Genomic DNA, 23,858 nt, shown 5'->3' on the forward strand with positions numbered 1-23,858 from the left:
TAGAGATTGCACCAGAATTGGTTTATGTGGTTTAATTTTCAGAAAACACCATATATTTGTTGTACTGCATATTGCTGCAGCTCCTCTTTTCATCCTGTGTGTTGAGCTCTCTGTTTTAGCTACAGAGTGAGGCATCTCACTTCTTTACCATCTTTGTTGGGAGTCGCACATGCGTAGCAAGTACTGCTAGCTTGTCAGTTGCAGAGTGCCATGCTAGCAGCTAGGCGAGCATTATAACGTGTGTTACAAAGTGACACACGTTTGTCACGGAAGTAAACGCTGGACTACAATTGAGCTGTTTGGAGCCGTTTGTGAACAGTGTTTTCTCTGGAAGATGGTAAGTCCCTTTGGGGTGGACTTTGGGCTTTTTTACTTTGTAAACCTACAAAGTGCACAAAGATATACAACACAATAAAGAAAAGGGAAAAAGCCAAAAAGCATAATATGAGCACAATACATTCATGAATTTCTTACCGAGAAGGATGGCAATTAAGAGGCGAGTGCGAGGTGAACATAATCACATTATCTGGTGTGAGCAAAATGCACTTAACTGAACACATGGGTATCAAAAGAAAGCATATTTTAACCTCCAACATTACATATTGCAGCTATAAATCACTGATAAAGATGAAAACGCGTCGTGTTAACACCAGCTTCCTCTTGAGACTCTTATAATTTCAGTGTTAATCTAGGCTCTAAAAATAGGTGGAATTTGGAGGCGCAATTCATTTCCGCGCTGACACAGGACCCCATACCTGTCAATCACAGGTGGTGGTGGAGAGGGGGCGGGTCAGAAGTTTTTGCATCACAGGAGCTATCTGGGTATATAAAGTCATCCCTGTCATTATCATATTAGAGAAGATGGGAACTTCTGACAGTGAAGATGTGAAATGAAGGTTTTCTTCTATCTTGTTCATATAACTCATGTTGCATTTTTCTGGTAGTTTAACATAACTTGAATTACATTTTTCCACCAAAGTGGGCAAAAACATGTTGTAGATTTTGTCTTTAACAGGGAAATAGGCTTGTGTTAATTAATTAATTAATTAATTAATTATTAATAATAATAATAATAATAAAAAATGGTGAATACTAACATACATTGTTGATTGAAGCATCCTTAATTGTTTCTACTACTGTATTGACGAAGGTATAGACAATGGAGTGTAGGCTAATAAACGAGGCAACACCACAGGAGCGCTCCCATAGTAGGAATAAATGAGAAGTCCAGACAGTACATCAAACATAGTGCGTACGTACACAGACATTACAGACTGAGAGGGAAGAACATACAGAAGGACAACACACTGATAGACAAAGCAACATGTATCTCCAGTGTGGGTGAACAGAGCTGCTGTCAGAGGAGAGCGATGCCGGGGAACTTACGCAGCGATTGAGATGTTGGCTGCTGACATCGGGCTGACTTCCTTCACCTCCAAAGCCTTCTGCAGGGCAAGCTTCTTATTGGCTGCCTCCTCCTGCTCCTCTTCATCCTTTAGCCAGTGAGAACCAAGACATCTAATTATGCTTAATGAAAATACATTACAACATGGTGATGCTGTGTGCACAAGCCAGGTTTTTGTCGGTGCTGGTTTGACATGTTTCATTGTAAAGTAGAAAAAAAAAAGTACATTTATATTGCTATGTGTTACTAATGCATCTTCAAATACAACATCAGACAGTCTGACCGAGCCTACCTTAGTCAGTTCCTGTGCATTTGCGAGGTTATCGACAGCGATAGCCAAGAAGACATTCAGCAGGGTGTCTGAATAACAACAGGACTCAGGAGAAAGTACAGGAGTACAGTATCTTTCGATGAAATATGCAACGTCTTTTTTCCCACTAAACTAGGAGCAGGGCCTACAAAATGTGATTTTGTTCATCTATGAGTCTGCCTGTAAAAGTCAGGCCAATATTTTGGTCCCAAGCAGTGTATTTCAACAACTGCATTTTAAGGACTGTATTTATTGAGCGTAACAGATCAGTAGGCTACTAAAACTTTCTTCTTTGGAAATAACTCTGATCTGATTTTAAAGATTCTTTGGCATTTCCTCTCGTGCCTCCCTCAAAACAAATAGTTTCAGCTCCACAACTGATGAACAAAACTGTCAGTACATGTATGCTGTTTCAATACTGTTTGTAAGTGTGCTGTAATGATCACTGCAGCCTCTAGTGGGGCTTTAAACTTTTAGTATGTGTCCCAGTTCCGTAAGACATTAGAGCTGGACGATATGGAGAAAATCAAATATCACGATATTTATGACCAAATACATCGATGTCGATATTGTGGCTATATTGTAGGGTTGACTATTGGTGCTTTCACAAAATATTAATGTAATGGGTAGATAAAATGCCCTAATATATTAGTTAAAAAAAAAAAAAACAGTTACCCCCTCCTATTTTTTTATTTTATTACATTTAAGATAACATTTCCATGTATGTCACTTCATGCAGGTAGATGACGCTTCATTGCACTGCATCACTGTAGTGGGTTGCCGTGGAGATGGTAGCTTGAGCGCTCAGAAATAAACATCCAGCGCTTGAGAAATAATTTCTGTATCTCCACTTCTTTCCAACCCACAGGTATATTTGTAAACCTCTCCAATCTCTGTTAATATGTATCAAAAGAGTATATCACCAGTACGGTTGTCTATATGATGTGTGTGGTCATGTTCTGTGTAGAAAGGTTATTAGGAGGTGTTTATATGTATTTGCTAGGAGCTTTAGCTAGCGAGCTAGCAGAAGCTAGTTGAAGTTAGCCTGTCACCGTCAGTGAAGATTCCGTTCTCTCGTCTTTCTGTACGGACTGTAAACAGTGTCGTGTTGATTGAACATCAGTATGTTTAAGTGTAACATGTAATGTCTATTAAGTCTCTCTGTACTTTGTATCATTTTGTTTGTATTGCCGGTGCTCTGTTCAGTATACATTTTGTTAGCCAGAGCCTGTCAATGTTCTATGGAGGCTATGCTGCCGTCAGTTGATGTGCGCGTGCCTGTAGACACACACGCAAACGGCATACCAATGCGTTGTGTTGGTGATTGATTATCACACCGTCACATAACCCGTTTAAATCTTAATATAGTATTCTTGGTATTTGATCTATGAAAAGGTTATTTGTATTGTAATGTAGTTCATAGAAGTAATCCAATATAGCCTCTGATCTGTTGTATGTGTTCACTTTAAAAGAATAATCTAACAGATAGCAAGATAGCCATGTAGCCTGTGTCTACCTACTTGAATGTGCTATAGCAATTGTTTCAAGATGTAATATGATCTATAGTGTCATTTGTTGATGTATTTTTGATATATTATACCGTAAGACTAGGTATCTATTTCACAATTACTAATAATAGTTATTAATGGGTGTTGTATTTTATCTGATCTATACCAATGCTTTACATATTGGTTTGTTTATTGTATTCAGTGTAATTATAGACCATTTCTATATTATATATTCCATGTAATGGCTAAAGTTACGGTTTAGGATCTCATAGTATCAAGATATTTATATAATTATAGTGTATTTTATAATTGTATGTGTTGTTAATTGACCAGTGTCCTAGTGTGTGCTAGGCCTATCTGTTGGCACTGTTATTTAATTACTTTTTGAAAAGAAACTAAAACAACAAACAAAGAGAGATATTTGGCTCAAAGAAATAAACATCCAGCGCTTGAGAAAGACAATTTCTGTATCTCCACTTCTTTCCAACCCACAGTGCTATCCAGCCTGTGGCCTTGTACCTGCCCAGATACTAGGTCTGAGGCCGGTAACATTAACACAATGAGAGTTTTGATAAATAATCACCAATAATGTGGATACAATGAGTTAAGTGGGTAAAGGAAAACAATAAAACAGCTAGTAAGTCTGGTAAGTTCAGAAAAGTACATCACTTTACTGTAATGCAGCCTTTAAAACCAGGAAAAGACAACACTTATGTCATATCACGATAATACGATATCCAAAAACCCTAAGACGATATCTAGTCTCATAATCGATGTTGATATAATATCAATATATCGCCCAGCCCTATAAGACATTGAAACCAAGTTTCTAATTCCTGAGTTTCAAGAATCTAAGGTATTTAAAGTTCCACAATTAAGTACACTCAATGAGAAAGAAATTGCTAGATTTTGAGTGTGTTGTTGAACGACACCATTTCCCGTCAATGCCGTTAAGGAAATGGAGAAAATGAGCACCAATTTCGACCCAAAACCATTTACACATTTCAATCCTGCTCCTTCTGACCCGAACGCACTGCAGTTTGAATAACAAGATATCAAAGAGGATACAGTTTCCGAAGAGCGTCAGGACAATGAAGTAGACGGAAGAGAACATGCCACGGCGAACGCCCCCGTGAGACTCGATCCCGTGGTACATCACGGCGTTCCAGTCCTCGCCAGTCAGAATCTGAGGAAGACAAGAGATTCAGAATGACACCGGGGACACCAGCAGGTTGTAAAGCCCCCTGCAAATCTCAGACTATAAAATTAAATAACTTTACAGAGTCAGGGGTTATGAGCACAGACTAATTGAAGGATTATCAGCGAGCTCATAAGGGGACAGAAGGTACACAGACCACTCATCCACTCTAATTAAAATGACTGATAAAATCTTTCTTTTTCTATGAACTCAACATTCTCTCATTTACTCAGACGGTGTGAAGTGCACCTGGAAGTCTGGAGTGTCTCACCTGGAACACAGTGAGGATGGCTGCCGGGAAGGTATCAAAGTTTGTTGTTGGCGTCTCATCTTCAAAGTTAAACCTAAAAGAATCAGAAACACATCGTTATAAAGAGAGAAAAATCCCAAATAATAAAACTGTAGTCCCAGTCAGAGCTTAATGGTATCTACCTGCAGTTCAGGAGGAGATACAAGGAAAGGTACATTTATTCATTTTAAAAGGAAAGGTACATTTATTCATTTTTAAATAAAAAAAAATATAAAGAAACCACTTGGATTAATAGTTAGGAGCGTGTGGCTGAACTGTCTAAGCATCATCAGTACATGTTTCTCATAAGAAACATGACAACTAAAAAACTGGCACAGTCACACCTTGAATCATAGCTGCACCATTTCTTCCTTCTCTCGTTGTCTGTAACACTTTTATGGTCTACTGTCAATCCACAATTCCCCCCCACAGAGTTGTACTTCTATACTTGTGAGGACCTTTACAGGCATAAACAACCCTGCCTCCTAAAAAAGTATGTTCCCATACAAGGAAACTGCATTCTCAATTACGTTTTTAGGAAACATATTTTCCAGTGACGGTGCCAGTTGTAAAACGGTCACTGTTTTAAACATGTGGTTAATGTTGTGTATTGATACAAAACTACTTGGTTAGGTTTAAGTAACACAACTACTTGGTTAAGTTCCGAAAAAGATGATGGTTTGAGTTGAAAAAAAGAAGCATGTTTGTTATGTAATTTGAAGGTACAATATGTAACATTTCTGCATTAAAATGTCTAAAACCGACTATACCTAAGTTATATATTTTGTTGAGTTGTGTACTTACACTATCCTAAATATTTCCAACAACGTTTAAACCCAGATAAATCTGTTATTTTATTTTAATGACACGGGACGTTTCATTTAGTCGCCTGTCAGTGGCGTCATATAACCTTTGACCCCTCTGGTTCCTCTAACTTCCGTCAAAACACGGGAACCCTGACGATATGTTCGAGAGTAATTCTAAATCATACACAGACAATCAGACGTCACAGAAAGAATAATACTCAGTACCCGTAATATGGCTTTCTGCCACACAGCATAATTTTGTCATTAATTACATGCCACTTACAACACTGTAATACAGCAGAGATCTTATTTATTGATACATTTCAATATCGTTTGATCCAGCTTAACGCTATGTGCTAGCTTCGTTGACAAGTAACGTTAGCCTTAGCTGATGCTAATGCTCGGGGAACGTTAACATTAATGTTATAAGGTTAGCTACAACATCGTTCAACACGTTCATGAAGTTATTTTAAGTATAATTGTTTTGATCAATGTACAGTTAACGTTAAACAACACTGGGCTAATCCACGATTACGTTAGCGTTAGCTGTAGATAGAAGACAAATCGAATGCTAATTTAGCCAGCTATCCCACCCTGGTTTTTCCTGCCTCACACCCCGCTGCTAAGGGACTTCAATCGGGATGAGAGCGGACAACAGCCAGGGACACAACACATCCACAGTTAGCCATCAGCCAGCCACTATTATTAACCCAGCCAGCACAAACTCCAGCGCAAGGTGATAACGATGCTAACGGCAGTAACAGAACGTTTTATGTTCCGTCGGGGAAACAGACCATACTGCTCTAGGCGTCCGAGTCTGGCTGGCCGCGGTATTGTGCTGAAATTCTCCCCCCTTTTTTTCTTTAGTAAATTCTTTAGTAGCGTTTAGCGGTCTTCTTTACAGTTACATTTCACCCACAAATGGTGACAAAAGGTGAAGGTGGGGAGAGTCCGAAAGCAACACCCGCCAGCCATCCTATCGATGGAGGCGTATCCTCGGCCGGTATCGGCACCGGAGATACTCGGCGGCCAGCCCCAGCCGCGAAGTGAGTCTCTCAGCGGTATTGAGTAACGTTACAACAACCCTTTCCCCAAAGTGCTGAAAACATCCAAAAAGTGACACTGACGTAAAATATATTGTGATATTGTGGATTTAGCTGCTGCTCTCTTGGGTGAAAGTCGTGTGTTTGTTGACCCATTAGTCCACCCCACTTTCGCAGACAAACGTCATCTGGAGCAAAATATGTTTGCCTCGAAACTTAATTGAGTATGCAGTTTTGTTGTATGTTAACAGCTGACATGCAATGCATTCCCTAGCCCCTGAAAGGTTACTTCCAGATTCTTTCAACTTGAAAATAAAGTTTTGTCAGCAATAATAATACCAGAGGTAGATGTAATAAATTACATATATTTTCATTACTATTTTAATTTTTTTGTAATTTTCTTTTACTTAAAGGTTCAGTGTGTAGGATTTAGTGGCATCTAGCAGTGAGGTTGCAGAGTGCAACCAACTGAAACTTCTCCTGTGTGTCAAACATGTAGGAGAACTATGGTGGCTGTTGTGAAAATGCAAATGGCCCTATCTGGAACCAGTGTTTGGTTTGTCCGTTCTGAACTACTGTAGAAACATGGCGGGTGACATTCCAAAAAATTCTAAAACTCACATTGGTCCTCACAAAGACAGATGTACAACACAGGCACAGGAGTAGGTTTTTCAGATTCCTTCACGGCTTCAGGTAGGGACTAGCGTATTCATAGACAAAGGGACTTGTCTTGATAATGGATGAGAGAAGGAGAGGAAGAGAAACATGCAGCAGGAAACACCAGTCACCAGGGAGTCATGGCTCCAACTTTGAAGTCCAAAACACACTGCCTCTGCAGCTCAGGGCTACCAAGTCACCAAGTGACATGTGTCATATGCACAGAAATGATGCACTGCAATGCAGCACGTCAACAAATCCACAGGGCATATTAACCATCTGATATCAAGCAAATATTGTAAATCTGGAGTAATGCCTTGATTGATTTTCTCTTCTTTTGAGTTGATATCTCACCTGAACAGCCAATTTCTGCTCACCAGGAAAGGTCTTTTAAAAAAACATAATAATACTGTGAATGTTGGTTGAAGGGATCTGGGTATTTGAGTTTCTCCTTGTCCGCTGTGAGAGCTACACTACCACCACCACGACCACCACGGATGAACATGTGCTGACAGTTGACAAGAGAAGAAAATCAAAGTAGCCTGGATATGCTAGGCAGAGGAGAAACTCTAAATCAACAAAAAAAAATTCATTTCTGGGGTGTCGATGATGCTTCAGCACCTCAAAACTACAGCTGTGTGTGTGAAGTGGGTTTAGCATACAGACAGCTGTCTTGACACATCCTACAGTGCCAGTATGTTTTGGGCTCAACACAACAGCACTCCGGAATGGAAAGTTGAACACACTTCAACACGGGGAAAAGACAATAACAGTAAACACAAACAATGTCTGAATAAAACAGATTAAGAGTGAATGAATGAGGGATATTTTGTCTTCACAATGTGCAATGCTTGCACTGTATTATTATTGTCATCCTTTTCATCTCTTTTCACACAACCTCTGAAACTGCTAACAAATATTAGAGGGTAAATATAAATAAAAGACACAAAGGTCAATGAATCTGAGTATTAACCTAATTGGATTCAAAGTGGATTCAGCTCTATTCATCTGAATCCAACACTACTGGGTTTACACAAAACTGAAACACTGAGCTCACTACAATTACATTAGCACAGATGTATAGCTGCAGATTTATTTTATGTTAACTTGTGATTTTTCTTTAAAGTGAACAGTAGGGTCCAACTTAATCATCAGACATGCACACGTTCTACACAAAGGATCAAAATATTTTCAGAAAGCCCCCAAATGACCCAACAAACCTGCCAAAACCTGAATCCATGGTCTTGAAACTAAAGAAGACAATGAGAGAATGATACAGAGATGTGTAAAGATGGGTTGGTCATTCAACTAAAAATAGCCTACACTGCTGATCATTCATAATTTCAAGTGTCCGTTATTCTTAAAAATTAGAGAAAAGAAATATGTGGGGTTGGATAGAAGAAGGTATATATTACAAAATTGAGGCAATATCTAAGACAAGTTTGAGAGCAATTGTAAAATGTAATTTGAGTATGAATTGTGGTGATGGGGTGGTGATGGTGCAGTGGACATGACACAAGCCTTTGGTGTGGGAGATCTGGGTTCAACTCCCACTGCGATACATCAACAAATGTGTCTCTGAGCAAGACACTTAACCCAGAGGCATGCAACCTCTGACATATATAGCAATTGTAAGTCGCTTTGGATAAAAGCATCAGCTAAATGTAATGTAATGGTGACAATTCAGTAGGTTTACAGCATCCAGGCTAAAAACAATTATGAGTTAGAAAATGTTCTTTAAAAGGTCCAATATGTAATGTATTTACTGTAATAAATCCAAAAATGACCCCAATGCATCATCAGATATTAAGGAAACACGCTAAGTCAAATACTATCTTTTCTGACAGCAATGCTAATGCCAGTATTTTCTCCTTTTGAAATTTTCGTTCTGTGACAGAATTTCTGTTTGTGTTTTGGCCTGTGTGTTGTTATCAACTGCCCAGTTTGACAGCCAGGCCGGGTTGCCAGATATACCTGTAAAAACGTAAACCCAGCGTGTTAAAGCTGTAACGTTAGGACAGCAATGAAAGCAGCAAACAAACTAACGGGATCAACGGAGATAAATTCTACCCGACCTAAAAAAAACACGGCATGTTTCTAACAGTTGCATAACCAGAGACGTTACAAACCCTGGGTAAATATTGGAGATGTATTTGAAAGATGGAGACAGCTTAGAGCCCAAAAGGACGCAGAGTTGGCTAATTTCCTTCTGAACAGATAAGCATTAGCTTCAGGCTAATTTATTACGACTACAAGGGACTGGCATTTTATGTCATTTCAACATTTGTGTACTCTAGCTAGAGTACCCGAGTTGGTAACAGTAAAGTGATCTCGACGCGTCCTGGCTAACGCCGCCATGCTAACCCTGCTAACTGCTAACATTACCGGAGGACCAGGCAAGCGGGCCACGGCTGTTTACAACATGTAGCCTGTTCAGCGGCCGTAGCCGACAACGGTGAGTTATTTTAAGCCAAGAGAGGGGCTGTAAGTCGGAAAGAGACGACCATGAGTGTGCAGTGTGTTTAGTAATTGTTGCCGAAATTCTAAGCCAATAAAGTGTGTTCAGTCGGGTGGAGAGGACGGCAAGGTAGTGTTCCTACCAGAATTCTAAGCCGAAAAAGTGTGCCTGTCAGTTGGGTACAGAGCTCCGCGTGAGCACAGGCTTCTATGACTGTCAATATAGCCAGCATCTAACGTTAGCTACTCCTTTGTGCTGTGAAGATGTCTGGCTATGTGAGACAAGCGTCTAACAACATTGTTGTGGATGCTCCTTCAGCGTGCTTTGGAGGAGGGTCTGGCAAAGCAAGACTATGGATGCTACGGTCTCAGCCTGGCAATCTCCGTGAACTTTGAGTCTGAGGAGGAGGGGGCGGGGGACACAACTCTCTCCAGTATTTTGAATTTGTACTGCAGTAACTATTTTAAACACTAGCCACCATTTATTAATTTATTTTCACTTCACTTGGCTTTGCGTCGTGCCTAACAGGCTACTATTTTGCCGTACTTCCTCGTAACACATCCTGCTGCTGCAGGAATAGCAACGTGGATTTAGGTGCCTCATTCTGGTGCCACTGATATGCCTGCACTTCTCTCTGATGCTCTGAAACAGATGTTACAGGCAACAGAAACATCGCTGCACGTGACGCTAGTTAACACTATACTCGACAGCAGCTAACGTTAGCCTACCACTAGCTAGTAGCTGGATTAAACACGGTTACAACGCTGACAGCTAACGCTAAACGGTGTAAAGTATTAGTACTGTATTTCACTGTAGAGGATTCCGACACCGGGATGTAACAAGCTGCAGCTGCTGTTGTTGGAAAAACACAGACGGTGCGTTGAAACTGGTAATTTACAGCCTTGCATTCAAAGTTGTTGTTAAATGCCCTTTTCCCATCTGGTGGTTGTTTTTTGTCATTCAACAGCTATTTACTAATGAAATAAGTTATTGTTATAGTGATTACATTATTATTAAACATTTAATTTTGACGATATGGCCTTAGCGAAAAACAAGCCATTCTTTAATGTCGCCAACTGTTTAGTACCCTTCTTTTTTGTAACTTTTTTGTAACTGTTTTAAAAGTACCACTATAGCACCGGTATCCAAACCAAACAATACCCAACCCTAATATTGACTCTAGATTCAAATGTGTGACTAGATTAAATATATAATAAACAAATACAAATCTTAAAATCAAGTTCATAAAGTCATTTTCTTTGCATTCATTTGATTCCCAATCAAAATACACTGGTAAGAATTGCTTTCCATTGTTAATATGTACTTAAAAACAGTTCTGAAATGCAAAATAATAGAATTTTAATCATGTGATAAAACATGCGATTAATCGCGATTAACTATAGAAATTCAACGATTAATCGCGATTAAGAACTTTAATCGTTTGACAGCCCTAGTAAAAACAGATGCTGGTAATTTCACCACCAAATTGGGTACACGTTTTCCTTACAGGGAGAACTTAAAAGATCAGTAATGGGGTACCACAGGGGTCTATTCTCAGACCACTACAATTTTTATGCTGGTGACACTATTTTGTATGCCACTAATTCTACTCCCACCTAGGCTCTTACTTCAGTCAGCCTTTGATGCTTTCCAGTCACCACTTATTAATCCTACACTTTATTTAAATGCAGATGAGAACAAGTACATGGTTTTCTCTACTTCCACCTGTGTCTTTGGCTATCTTTCTATTAAGACTTTATATTGTACCCATATCATTCTTGCTGACCCATAGAAATACTTAAGAATTTGGCTTAAGTATTACTTACTGTAGGATTCAAGATCCCTATTTAACACTTTACTAAAACATTAAAAGATTAGATGAGGTTTTTGGCAGAGAATTAAAGGCTGACTGTCTTTTCTAAAAAAGAAAAATATTGTTCAGTCATAGTTAATGTCTGTAATTGACTATAAACCATTATGTACTATCATGCTGGCCCATCATCCCTTAAATCCAGTTTATCACAGTGCTTTGACAGCTTTCATACTCAGTGATTTCCAAATTCAAAGTTACTAAAGAAAGTTGCAAAGAAAAAAGCACAGTTTTGTAAACTATGGCAATTCATCTTTTTGACAATAGAGGAATAGAAATTAAAAAAATATGACAGTATGTGCAGCTGCTGGCAAAAATGCTCACAATGTTTCACGCACCGTCACAAAAATAGAGCCCATTGAATCCTTCTTAATGAACAAGGACAGACACGAGTACTGTTTACATGCTAAAGATACTTAATGTCAATTAACTGCCCGATAACAGTCAAACTACATCAAATATAAACATATAATTCCATCTTGGATATCTTTTGATATCAAGGTGTATGAAATTAGTTTTTTTTTAATAACAGGACAGCTTGGCAGAAACAAATAATCAAAATACAGTTGACATTACACGACACAGAATATACAAGAGCTTATGATTTAGACAGTAATGTTCCATTGAATGCGTTTTCAAAATGCATTTGATAAATATTGACCCACAAAAGGCCTTTATATGGGTTCAAAGGATGACATTTTGAATTTAAAGGGCTCATATTTTGGTCATTTTCAGGTTCATAATTGTATTTAGAGGTTGTACCAGGATAGGTTTACATGGTTTAATTTTCAAAATACACTATATTTTTGTTGCACTGCACATTGCTGTAGCTCCTCTTTTCACCCTGTGTGTTGAGCTCTCTGTTTTAGCTACAGAGTGAGACATCTCACTTCTGTTCCATCTTTGTTGGGAGTTGCACATGCGCAGTAGCTAGGTAAGGATTACTAGCCAGTCAGAAGCAGAGTATGAGGGCGTGCCACGCTAGCAGCTAGGCGAGCATTATTACATGTGTTACAAAGTGACGCACGTTTGTCACGGAAGTAAAGGCTGGACTACAATAGAGCAGTTTGTGAACAGTGTTTTCTGTTGGAGATGGTAAGTGCCTTTGGGGTGGACTTTGGGCTTTTTCACTTTGTAAACCTATAACATGCACAAGAAAGATATATGACACAATAAAGGAAAGGGAAAAAGCCAAAAAGCATAATATGAGCACTTTAAATGTCATGATTATTTCTGCTCTATAGAATGAATGAAATGTCTTTCACACTTCTTTGAACAACCATATAATTCAAATGATGCGATGTGTCACGTAAAGCAGCTAGAGGACCAAGAGTGAAGAAAATGTGTTTGTGTGTGGACAAAAAACACACAAAGGAAGAGAGGAATAAGGAAGGAGAAGGGCCTGTAAAACTGAGGAGGAAGTGGAGCAAATTTTTCCTACAGCGGCCGTCTGCACAAATGACAGCTGGTTTCTCCTTTTCCCCTCCTTTCTTTCCTTTCCTTTCCTTCCTGCTCTCCACCACATCCTCCTCTCTCCCTCCATCCTCTCCTCCTTCCTTTGAGGATTAGCTGGCCCAGTGCAGGGAGCGGCGGTGACGGTTTGCTGCTGCGCCTGTGTGCGCCGACCTGTTTACTCTGATAATAGGAATTGGGAGCTTGCTGCTTGGCTTCCGCGCGTCATCCACGGGGACTTCATTAAACCCATCCTGAAAACAAGAATCACGTGAGGCCAAACTCCCCAAAAGCTCGTGCCCTAACTCTCCCCAGTTATAATCCTTCAAACAACAGCAGCAAGTTTACATTGTATAGGTGAATAAAACACACATCTCTGAGAACACACAGGCATGTGCAAGTGGATTGGAATTAAGGGCTGTATGATATTGAAAGCAAACACACTTCTGAGCATTGGAACTATGAAAAGAAATGAAAATGGCTTTTACAATATGAGGAAGAGGCTGAATACAAAGAGGCAGCCCACTGGATACTGCATACTGTATACTAGGGATTGGTTGAGTTTGCATTATATCTTTGCAAAATCCTGAATTCCTGGATGGACTGATCATTTCCATTATATTATAGATTAATCGCTCCACATTCTTTTGATTAAATGCATAATCTTTAAAATGTTATAAGGTAGGTTAACATGTTGGCATTCAGAGAAAAACATTTCCTTTGTCACAGTCCAACGAAGAGGCTGTGCTGAGCCTTTCATACCAGTGAGGCCGAAGAGCTGAAAATATAAAATGCCATCTCTCCTGTGTCTGACAAAGATAATCATTAAAGAAGGTCTGCACCCTTAAAACTGAAAGCTACAAAGCAGCATTCAAAAAGCCATTATTCTATTACAGTAAATCCTGAACGTTTCCTTTAAGCTTATCACATATTTTTTTTCCCGAACAGTCGCCGATGTCCTGTGAGTCTCAGCAGGCAGACGCTCCTCTGCCTCAAGCTGTTTATCTTTCAATTCTCACAATTTTAGCAGGAGATTACTTTTGGTGTTTTGAGAGCAGAAACATAATCTCTGAGCCAAAAATAAAGTCAGAATATTACAAAGACATCCCTCGTCTTCCTAACAGGATGTTTAATCTTCTATTTAGGGTAGAAAGCCTTTTTTTTCATTAAACTATTTAGATGATCAATTTTCTTTAGTTTTGATAGATTTTCTGAAACAAAAAGTGACATTATCTGCGAGTACAAGAACAGCAAAATGTCTATTTTTTAACTGAAAATGAAAATATTTGACACCCTGTGTACATTTTTAGACTTTAAGGTGAAAGTAGACCGTGTGCTCGTACTGATGTGTTCGGCTGGCTTGAAGCACCACGTGGACGTCAGACTCATCTCACACTTGTCCATGACCAGACACTAATGCGATGCTAACGATGGCGTAGACTGATGTAGCTCGGCGCCATGGCAACAGCTGGCTGCTTCAAAGACATCCAGTTGTGGTATGGTGTTTGTGAAGGCCCTCAGTCCGAGGAGACGTGACTTCATGTGAAAGTGGCATTTCATCTGAGAGGGAACACTACCTGCCGCAGTGCTGACAATACGTAACAACACACACTGGTGATATTCACACCATCGGGGGGTCAATGCTTTCAATGCGTCTTTGTAACTGTGTGACTCATCCATTAAAGTGCAGATTCTGACCTTGCAATGGCTATTTATGTAGAAACCCATCTATTTTATATTTTTAATATTTATTTTTGATTATCTTTACACGAAAAGGGATTTAAACTAAATTGGAGGAAATCGAAACTAAATTCTAACTTTCAGTAAGTTTACCAAGCCTGGCTAAACAGTTTCCACTAAAATAACAATGCAAAGTGATAAAACGTGTGTGTTTTCTAGTTATAAATCACAAGCAGACAAACATCCTTTAAAAAAAGCTTAAGAATCCTTTAATCTAATATGAATCTCAAATGTTCCTTTAATTTGCAAGAATAACTAGCCTGGTTGACACCAGACCCACTCTCAGTTGTAACTGAGAGTGGGTCTGGGTAAGCTTCATTCACAGCTCATTTCCAAAGGGGCGTCACCAACGGACGCCGCTCAAATGCATCTTGGGCGCAATTGGATAGTCCTTCAACCAATCAGACCAACGATCTGGGTGACGTAGCAGCTACAGCGGCATCAACGGGTTGTGATTGGTGCCTCGATTGGGAAAATTTGGAAATGGGCTTAAATGGGCTCTTGGCCAGACTGACTTGCAGAGCAAATCTCAAATTTGCTGGAAGTTCGTCAGGGTTTTCCCAGGCTAAAGAATGACATTCTTCTCAAACAAATCCTAAACACCTCAGTCTTTAATGCAACATGCAGCTTTACACTGGTCTTTGAACTCAGTTGTATTACCCCTTAAAGTTCCCATGACATGGTGCTCTTTGGATGCATTTATATAGACCTTAGTGGTCCCCTAATACTGTATCTGAAGTCTCTTTTATATATGCCTCAGTGGTCCCCTAATACTGTATCTGAAGTCTCTTTTATATATGCCTCAGTGGTCCCCTAATACTGTATCTGAAGTCTCTTTTATATAGGCCTCAGTGGTCCGTAATACTGTATCTGGAGTCTCTTTTATATAGGCCTTAGTGGTCCCCTAATACTGTATCTGAAGTCTCTTTTATATAGACCTTAGTGGTCCCCTAATACTGTATCTGAAGTCTCTTTTATATAGGCCTTAGTGGTCCCATAATACTGTATCTGAAGTCTCTTTTATATAGGCCTCAATGGTCCCCTAATACTGTATCTGAAGTCTCTTTCCCTAAATTCAGCCTTGGTGCAGAATTACAGCCACTAGAGCCAGTCCCACAATGAGCTTTCCTTAGGATGTGCCATTTCTGTGTCTGTAGCTATTGAGGAGGGGGGGGGGGCAAGGTGGAGAGTGGGGGTGTAGCCTTGACCAACTGCACTTTGCTTGTTTTCAAGCCATGATGTCTCTCTCTTTCTCATGGGTGGGCCAAATTCTCTGGGTGGGCAAAGCAGAGAAAGGGGAGGTAACCTTCCTCCTTATGACCTCATAAGGAGCAAGATTCCAGATCGGCCCATCTGAGCTTTCATTTTCTCAAAGGCAGAGCAGGATACCCAGGGCTCGGTTTATACCTATCACCATTTCTAGCCACTGGGGGACCATAGGCAGGCTGGGGGAACTCATATTAATGTTAAAAAACCTCATAAATGGGACTTTTAAAGTAACGTATTAAAACTAATTTAAAAAGGTCACAGGTCAACAAGCAATGCCGTAGGGTTTTTTTTTCTGGTTATGACAGTCTATTCCATGAATTATTAACAGTTTAAAGGAGCATTCCACCTGCTTTACACATCAATTTCAGTTGGAAAAATAACCTTGATGATGTCATCAGGGTAACTGAGTTGAGCATGAGTTACAAGTTTGAAAAAATTGTGGTCATTTACTAGACAGGGGCTATTAAATGTCGCTATCAAGTTGCATCATGGGAAGTGTAAGAGCAACAGTGTTTTTACTCATAGTCACTTGGGATTAAAAGTCAGCCTCTGCTTCATACATTTTGACCATTTTTTTTTCTCTCTCTCTTGTGAGTCCCCTAACATGGATCTTTTTGGCATAGTTTTGTCCATCATTTCTCTCAGTACTAATAACATTGTACTCATTGAGTTAAATGCTGAGATCTGTAGCAGATCTCTGTCTGTCGGGGCAAGAGACACTAGCTGCCAGAGGATGAGACAGGGTGTAAACAGCTAGCAAAACTGATTTGAAAGAGAAAACAAAGTAAAGTGGTATAGGCCATCTGGATAAGCTGTTGGCTTGTTTACAACACCTGCTTGTGTTTCTTCTCCCATTGGACTTCATTATAGCACAGTTTTGTGTTCCTCAGCAATAATCCTTTGTGTGCATAATGTTTGCATAACCTAGTAAAAAAAAATAAGACCCAAATTGTCCTTTTGGGGCTTTTAGGTATAAAATTAAGAATTTCTTTTCTTGTGAAATTAAAACAACACTGCAAGGTCTACCTCAGGTTTCATAGGGCTAAGATACACCAATAGGCTGTAAATTATGGAACCACACAAATCACAAATGTATAAAGAAGGGGATAGTGAGAGAGAGTGTTTGTGTGTTTGTGTGTGTGTGTGTGTGTGTGTGTGTGTGTGTGTGTGTGTGTGTGTGTGTGTGTGTGCCAGGCCTTTGATTAACTGCAGCCAGCCCAGAATCATGAGGTGTTCCTGCCATTAGAAGACATGGAGCTCCTGCTGAGAGTGATATCAAAGGGCCACAGTCGGCGCTGCTGCTCTGCCAGCGACCTGCTGCTTCAACAAGTCTGTCATCACCGCCAAGCCGGGCCAGGGATCACACACAGGGAGGAGTGTCAGGTGAAGAGATGGATAGAAGAGAAAAGGAGTGTTTGCATGTGTGTGTGTGTGTGTGTGTGTGTGTGTGTGTCTGTGTACACTTGTGTCTGTGTACACTTGTGTCTGTGTGTTGAATGGATGTATGGAAAGAGGAGGAAAGAGCTCTCAGGGAGCAGGTCAGGTTAGAGAGATTACTCACTGTCCTCCGAAGAGCTGCATGCCCAGCAGAGCAAAGACCACAATGAAGAGGAAGAGGAGGAAGAGCAAGCTGATGATGGACTTCATGGAATTGAGGAGGGAAACCACGAGGTTCCTCAACGAGTTCCAATATCTGAGAGGACGCAGCAAACGCACAGAGAGACGGAAAAAATTACTTTGTGTTTTGTTTTGAAAGAACAAACAGATTCAGACAAAGACAGAAACAACCAAAACAGAGGAGGAACGAGAGGAACAGATGGCAATATGAGCTGTAGGTGGCATAAAACAAATCAATGTGTCAGGGTCTACAGCTGCCAGTTTCAGTGAATCACAGGATTACAGCTTATCTAATGAAATAAAAAGGACTCTAATAGGATTGTCAGTTCAGAGAAACTAAGAATTAAGACTTAAGCCCTGAGAAAAAGTGCACCTCCTGCAACATCAAAACCTTGCATCTCCAAAAGTAGCGTATTAAAAGAAGTACAAATACACTGCACTGTGTAGACTTAGAAGTGTTTGCTAGTCAATTTATTCAGAATAGTGTCTACTGAAATAACAGCATGCACCGCAGGTTTTATTTGGTTTAAAGCCGCACTTCACTAATTTAAAACATCGATTTTAAACATGAAGTTCAGTTTCATCGTTATGAGGAGTACAACCCAGCCCATGAGAACAGTCATTGTAATGTTTTCTGGAGCTTTCCAAAGTAAAAAAATAAATAATAATAATCCTAATGATGTCATAGGGGTTATCTCGGCTTGGGCTTGAGACTACAAATGTATTTATATATTTTTTTATTTTATTTAAACAGAAAGCCTCCATTACAAAGTGGAGTTGTGTGGTTTGAAAGACGTGGGGATTCAGGAGGCAGGGAGTTGCATTACGGGAAATGTAGAATCCAGTGTTTTTGCCATTTGACCGATACTAATGTCTTAAGGTGTTTTGGCACTAGTTCCCATCATGCTTTGGGGGAAACCAAAGTCTTGTGTGTGTAATGTTTTCATATAGTCAGTGCATGGGCTACAAACTTCAAATGAATCCTGGCTTCTGCCAAAAGTTGACATTTTCTGAACGCACCATACAATTCTATGCCGTGTTGTACTTTCATGTTTGCACTGCAAATATCTATAGAGTTAACAACAATCAACCCGATTGCTCTTGATATTGAGGAAAACATCTACTTTATGATTATGATGTTACATATGAAATTATAAGAAGCCCCCTTTTTTTTAATCCTTTTTAAGTGGATTCATTCAATTCAATTTTATTTATAGTGTCAAATCATTACAGACGTTACCTCAGGACACTTTACAGAGTAGGACTTACAGAGAAGGTCATGACCACACTGTAAAGTACAGACACCAAACAATTCCCCCAGAGCAATTGCACTTATTGCAGCGTACTCGAGATGGATGGATGGATGTTTATCCAGATACTGGTATGCCTGGAAAGGTCTGCTGATTTTAGCAATATGTATGTGTTTTGCTGTTTGGCTGATTTATAGAAGGAGTGCAATGTCTATGTGTAAAATACAATGAGGGCTATGGGTTAATGGGGAAGTTACTAGAGAGCACAAAAACTCCACAGTTCAGGTAATGAAAGCAAGATTTTCTGTGATAGAAGCCTGATGTAATGTGTCTGTAGTTAAACGTGCGTGTTTTGAATTGAACTCACTTGGTGACTTTGAATATCCTGAGCAGTCGCAGGGCTCTCAACACACTGATACCAAACGATGCTCCTGGTTTAATCATGTCCCAGATCACCTCAAAAATACTTCCAACAATCACCTAGAGAGAAGAGCAGAGGATAAAGTTATCACATGCTGTATTTGGCTCTGTTTCAATAAGTCAAACAAGACTGGGCCCTCCAAACAAAACTAGCACTGCTGGTTAGCCTTAAAAGTGCTAAATAAGACATTCAGAACATTAATATAGCAGCAAACAACTATTTGCTATGCAAAGATATGGTGGAATAGTGGCGTCCTGAGCAGAGAATGAAGTCACACTTCACACTAGAGCTGTAATCAACAAGGCAAGGCCCGAGCTCGACAGAATTCGGCCAGAGCCCGACGAGTACATTTTGATTGACAGCTTTTTAAAAGCCCAAACCCGTTTACAGCCCGACATTATCCAAATGTGCGCACGCAAACAGCTCTTTTGCCTTTTGTCAAGAGTGAGTCATTTATACATTTTTTAACATCATTTATTCATGACTAACGTAGGCTATAGCCCACTTGGAAGTTGGAACAAAGAAATAAAATAAGTCCTCCAGAGGCCAGCCTCCGTTTCACCTCTTCAGCATCCATTTTCGCGCTAATCGAAATGCATCACCTGGCCGCTCATTCACCACGCAACCCGGAATGCAAGCCCGAGCCCGGCCCGAGCCCGTGTAAAATGATAGAAATTAAGACCGAACCCGACCGAACCCGTCGGGCAAAGATCTTCAGCTCTACTTCACACTCTGTGTGTGGTGTTGAAACTGGTGCTGTTGCTACTTACCCCAAAATCAAAGCAGTTAAAGGAGGAGTGGAAATAATTCCTCACTCCGATGCCGTACATCTTTAAGCTCATCTCAGTCAGAAACAAACCCAGGAACACAAACTCTGCTGTGTCTGTTTTCAAGATGGAGAGAGTAACAAAACCAAGAGAAACTAGTTTTAGCATCAATAAGTGTGCGGGAGTATGAGTGTGTATTTGTATGTGAGACTTACAGAGGGCCGTTGTAAGCCACTCGGGCTGGTCATAGTGGACAATGGCCACACACAGAGTGTTGAGGCCCACCAGACACAGAACGATCCAGTAGAAGCTCTGAGCTTTCACCATGCGGCGGATGAAGAACCGGGTCCTCTTCTCTTTACGCCGGAAGTAAGAGGAGCTGTCCAGCTTACCGCCGCTTTTCACACTGGCCCGACCAAACGGAGAACCAGGAGGAGCTGAAAGTGATTACAAAGAAGGAGGAAATGTGTGTAGTGTTAAATATTTGTCAGTGTTTCACAGTTTTCACTGTGTGTGTGTGTGTGTGTGTGTGTGTGTGTGTGTGTGTGTGTGTGTGTGTGTGTGTGTTTTCCTTGTCTTCTCCCTGCTACAGTGATGAGCCGCATCCCTGTCATCGCCCCACTCATCAAGATCATTATTATATGAATATGTTATGAAGTTTATGCATATGTCTACAGACCAAAAACCAAATTTTTTTTTCCTTTTTGTCTTCAAACTTACCTGCTCGTACTGAGGTGGTTTAATTGAGGATGTGTTTAGGAAAAAGAAGTAGTGGTGTCCACTTTTGGTACTTGGATTGAAATTGTACTTGCTTTTATTGGGTATTAGTAGGTTAGTTTAGGATGACCAAAAGACTGCTCCAAAACTAAAACTAAACTAAACATAAAAGAACTCATGTTTTGATTTGGGCTCTTTCATATATATATTTGAACCTAACACCAGGCTGAAAAGCAGTGTTTCACTGCCCTCTCTGGTTTAAGTTCCAATTCTGTTCTTAGCTCTCACCACAGGGTCAGTCATATGTTCCCACAGCCCTATGTTCCCACAGCCCAATGGTCCCACAGCCCTATGTTCCCATAGCCCAATGTTTCCACAGCCCTATGTTCCCACAGCCTTATGTTCCCATAGCCCTATGTTCCCACAGCCCTATGTTCCCACAGCCCTATGTTCCCACAGCCCTATGTTCCCACAGCCCTATGTTTCCACAGCCCTATGTTTCCACAGCCCTATGTTACCATAGCCCAATGGTCCCACAGCCCAATGGTCCCACAGCCCAATGGTCCCACAGCCCAATGGTCCCACAGCCCTATGTTTCCATAGCCATATGTTCCCACAGCCCAATGGTCCCACAGCCCTATGTTCCCACATTTCTAAGAATTTTTCTTCCATTGAAAATTAGGCCCTATGTTAGGGTTAGGGTTACATTCCATCTGTAGTCCATTGCTACTGGATAATAGGTTGGGTGTAATTGGCTACCAAATTGGGAAAAAGGGGGATAAAATGTGATACAAATTTATGAAAAAGGAAATGTGGGAACATAGGGCCTAATTTTGGAAAAAAATCTTAGAAATGTGGGAACTGTGGGAACATAGGGCCTAATTTTCAGCGAAAAAAAAAAAAATCTTAGAAATGTGGGAACATAGAGCTGTGGGAACATAGGGCTGTGGGAACATAGGTATGCTCCCTTCACCACACCTAACAGTGATGTCACAGTGTACTGGCCATACTCTGGAGTACACTTCTACATCAGTGCAGCAAGGTGAGAAGTTAAACCAGCAAAAACAAGATGTTCAGGTGGTGTTAGGTTGCTCTTAAAAGACGTTCAATCCCATTCTCATATCTGTACGCTAAATGTGAAGGAGGAGCTTAGCTTAGCATAAAGACTGGACGCAGGGGGAAACCACTAGCCTGGCTCCGTCCAAAGAAATAAAAACCCCCCGCCCACCGCACCTCTAAACAAATAACATGTTATATCTTATTTGGTAAATCCATACAAAATATTAACTGTAAGAACAAGAGGTTGTGGTTTTACAGGGAGTTATGGCTAGGTGTATTTCTTTCTGGTACCTTCCCTCCGGCCAAGGAATAGTTCAGCAACTCCCAGTATAATCAGTTTAAACTGTCTTTGATTCATTTGTTTTTACCAGTAATGTCATCCACAACTGCTTGTAGACTGCGAATTAATATTTAAGCTTCCCTAAATGTATATGTTCATACACAACTGAGCAGTTTTCAGTCTCCACCTGCTGATGCTGTATTCCTCCTAAGAATGATGTGCTGCACCCATGCTGCTCCATAGCCTACTCTTTTTTTCTGCTAGCTTTTCCAAGCTCCACCAGGATTGCACCTGTGCCTGCGGTTATCGAAACTGCAAAAATGTATTACCAACACCCACACGTTTGTGTGCAGACTAGATTTGCGCTACAATTGCGCTACTACCCAGTTACAGAAAATTAGAGCTCAAGGACCTCGAGGTTTTTAAAAACAGAAGTGTAACAGTATAGTTGGGTAGGGATCCATTCCACTTTAAGTCTGCTAAGAAGCACTAAAAGATGTTTGTAGCCAAAACTTTTACTGAGAAAAGTAACAATACGTACTCATGGGACAGAAAGAAAAGCATAAAATCATCTCAACGCTCCTTGAATTTTCCTTGCAGCTGCTCATTAAAAAGTATGCACCTAATACATTGGTGCCGTGCAGTAGGACTGCAGGCATCATGCGGAAAAGATGAGAGACGAAATTTAACTGTGCAAGTGCATCTATTCCCCTGCCACTTCATTTTACGGAAAACAGTCATGAGATGAGATAGCAAAAAAGGCAGTTTAGGCAACAAAATGGTTTCAATTGCCATGCTTATGCTCATTTCCAACCCACAGAGACAAGCACTTACATGTTGTCTTTGTGCGGGACCATGAAGTCCATTAATATTAAAACGTCTAATTCTAATATGCTGCAGGTGATTCTCTTGCTATTTTAGGGCAACAGTCTAATTAGAAAAAGTTAATTAAACTTCTTTTCCCTCAAGGTGATGTGCCTCTACAGCCAGGAGAAGGAGCTTTAGGTCTCCAGATCCACATGGTGCGGAATCTATTTCTGTAATGTATTTGAAGTTTGTGTGAGATATCTAACACAATTTTTTATCCTGTTGAGGTGACAAATGGAGACCAGAGAGTCAGAGGGCATGGTTATGTCCCTTGTAGAAGAAAGGCTTTTGGGGTGGCTTTTATTGTAAAGGCCGACTCTGTGAACAGACAGCATGTGAAGGTGTGAGGTGAGGGGCTGCCGGCTGTGGATAACAAGACTTACGAACAGACGAAATGTCTGCGAAAGGATCCTCCCCCTCCTCAGCACCAATCAGGTCGTTTTTACCTTTCTTGACTTTGCCTCGTTTCAGGACTGTAAAAAGAACAGCACAGACAGGAAGGGGGAAATAATCATATATGATACTTAAGATATACATATCTGTGAAAGTGAAGATGTCAATTATAGCATGAAAAACAAGCATTTTAAAATTGTATTTCAATGGAATATCACCTCACAAGATATGAGTGTGTGTGTGTGTGTGTGTGTGTGCGTGTGTGTGTGTGCGCGTGTGTGTGCGTGCGTGCGTGTGCGTGCGTGCGTGCTTGCGTGTGTGTCAAAGTGGAGGGTTGAGCTAATTGGAAACTATGAATAGCAGGAATCAATCATGTTTTTCATTTGGTAATTTTCTGCCTTCCTGCCTTGGAATGAAAAACTGCCAGCCCAACATGAATGTGATTGCCACGTGAGCAGCTCTGTATGACCCGAGTGGTGGGC

General features: G+C 40.4%; 1 protein-coding gene across 3 annotated transcripts in view; it reads right to left on the reverse strand.

Annotated features, from left to right (window-relative positions):
• cacna1bb (calcium channel, voltage-dependent, N type, alpha 1B subunit, b) overlaps positions 1 to 23,858 on the reverse strand; it is a 209,735-nt gene that overhangs the window by 79,112 nt on the left and 106,765 nt on the right. For all 3 annotated transcript variants that reach the window (XM_078270682.1, XM_078270681.1, XM_078270680.1), the window contains exons 12-20: positions 23,367 to 23,456; positions 20,276 to 20,497; positions 20,064 to 20,176; positions 19,240 to 19,352; positions 17,567 to 17,698; positions 4,693 to 4,765; positions 4,292 to 4,409; positions 1,698 to 1,765; positions 1,387 to 1,493 (exon numbers count right to left, since the gene is read on the reverse strand). In XM_078270682.1, the coding sequence (XP_078126808.1) occupies positions 1,387 to 1,493; positions 1,698 to 1,765; positions 4,292 to 4,409; positions 4,693 to 4,765; positions 17,567 to 17,698; positions 19,240 to 19,352; positions 20,064 to 20,176; positions 20,276 to 20,497; positions 23,367 to 23,456 (1,036 nt within the window). The remainder of the gene's footprint in view (positions 1 to 1,386; positions 1,494 to 1,697; positions 1,766 to 4,291; positions 4,410 to 4,692; positions 4,766 to 17,566; positions 17,699 to 19,239; positions 19,353 to 20,063; positions 20,177 to 20,275; positions 20,498 to 23,366; positions 23,457 to 23,858) is intronic.

Source organism: Sander vitreus, chromosome 16 (genome assembly GCF_031162955.1).
Source record: "Sander vitreus isolate 19-12246 chromosome 16, sanVit1, whole genome shotgun sequence".
Classification (NCBI taxonomy): domain Eukaryota; kingdom Metazoa; phylum Chordata; class Actinopteri; order Perciformes; family Percidae; genus Sander; species Sander vitreus.